Genomic DNA, 1,921 nt, shown 5'->3' on the forward strand with positions numbered 1-1,921 from the left:
ATTATTTGGCTCTCCCTCGGAAGAGAAGATGGCCATCAATTTCCATAAGTTGTCATAAAAGCGGAATGTTGCCACATCTCGTAGTATATCTATATGGGGTTTGATGGCCCATTAGGGCAACCAGGCGACAGTTTTAATGGTGTTTGATTTAAATTTTATGCGCATTTGTCATTAAATATTATTATTTCGACAGCCAGCTGGTGGCAAATGTCGTTAATAAACGTAGAAAGTCGGAAGATGAGTCCTTGTAGTTGTACAGAAGCTCAAGGATTTCATACTCCCAATTACATTTGTGAAAAAAATATAGTTGAAAAGGCTTTTGAATTATATAAATTAGAAAAGAGCATTTTAATATACAAATATGTTCAAAGAGCTATTATAATTAATTTGAAGAGAGGAAAGTGCTACTCTTAACAATATCTTTTGGACAAAAGAGTGTTATCGTTTTTAATATAAATGTTTGTTTCTATGACTTGAATGAATCACCTGATATGAAATCAGCTGATACAAAAGAAATCGCCTGCAAAAGAACAAAAAAATATGGCACCTCTTTAAAAAAGTAACAACAAAACATGAATTAGTAAAAAAATTAATTATACAAGAAAAAAAACCAAAATGCAATTTATTCTTTTGGTGTTTCACAGAAACTCTCTTTATTATTCATAAACTCCTTTTATTTTTCATATAATAAAAACTTTCTAAAATTATATAAATTATAATTGTAAAGCATATATAACCAACAACTAATTAAGCACATATGTACTTTATTGTTCGCTTTTCAAGGCGTTCCTATTCAACTTACTGCAACTGTAAGTATCACAGCGATTAGCTCTGCTTTACTTCTAGACAAAGGTTCAGTTTGGTTCTACTCGGCAGTTGTCATTCAACAATTAATGAGGAAAGACTGGCAGAATTTCACAGTGAAAATGAGCAGCTCACTAAGGTAAGTTAAATTACTTTACTTTTTAGCTCAGACTTTTGTAATCCTATTTTCAGATCAAGTCGAGGAATCAAACTGATGAAGTCGGGCCTTTTCTCAGATGTATGCATTCGCATAGATTGCACTGGATTCCAGTGCCACAAAATCATCTTAGCCTGTGCCTCTGAGTTCTTTGAGAAGTTATTTCAAAAAGATTTGAAGGAATTTTTGTTAGATGGAACAACTCCAGAAGTTTTTCAGATATTCCTCGATTTTATGTACGCACCTGACGATAAAAAACTCTGCAAATTGACTTTGCGCTCAAAAAGATAAAATTTCCGAAATTATGAGGAAATGTCATTGGAGGACTTTCAAAATGGTCCTGGAAAGTCTAACGTATTGTCAGAATCAGAGAAGTTGGAAATAAGTTATAAGCTCGGCCGTTCAAAAAATGAATGGACTGTATGGGATGGAATGGATAAAAAGAAGCGAGACTTCCTAAATCGCATTCTTGACAACTAGTTTGGTGACTGTAAAGACTTTAAACTATTAAATTATATGAACCCAAGAAGTAAAATAGAATATGAAGTTATTAAATGAGCCCTTCATCTTTGACCAATATTCATTTAAGGGGATTCCATGGTTTCCTTACTCCTTATCTTACTAACGATTTTATATTTTCATTGCTGAACTTAAACTTTATCAGTCCATTATTTACTTTACTTTACTTGTCTTATCTACTTCCTCTGGATTGGCACTCAATACAATGCCAAGAACCTATTTTTAGATTTGATGATATATTTTAAAACACATTTCCAACAGTTGAAAATGTACTGCAATCAGACACGTTTTGGAAACATACCACGTTCAATTATTATGAAATATTTATTTCCACTGCCGGGTATCGGAAATTAAGCCCATTTTAATTACGGTCCTCACTGCCACGCCGACTCCCCTTTAGTGCCTCTCAAAAAATATGCATTTAATATGTTCGCACTGCAA

At 33.1% G+C, this 1,921-nt stretch overlaps 1 protein-coding gene across 1 annotated transcript; it reads left to right on the forward strand.

The window, feature by feature from the left end:
• The first annotated feature begins 890 nt into the window (after positions 1-890).
• LOC120449348 (kelch repeat and BTB domain-containing protein 4) lies at positions 891-1,479 on the forward strand. Its single transcript, XM_039631759.1, has 2 exons — positions 891-943; positions 997-1,479. The coding sequence occupies exons 1-2, from the start codon at positions 894-896 to the stop codon at positions 1,250-1,252; spliced, it is 306 nt and encodes a 101-aa protein (XP_039487693.1). The 5' UTR covers positions 891-893; the 3' UTR covers positions 1,253-1,479.
• Positions 1,480-1,921: the final 442 nt, after the last annotated feature.

Source organism: Drosophila santomea, chromosome 3L, assembly GCF_016746245.2.
Source record: "Drosophila santomea strain STO CAGO 1482 chromosome 3L, Prin_Dsan_1.1, whole genome shotgun sequence".
In the NCBI taxonomy this organism is placed as follows: domain Eukaryota; kingdom Metazoa; phylum Arthropoda; class Insecta; order Diptera; family Drosophilidae; genus Drosophila; species Drosophila santomea.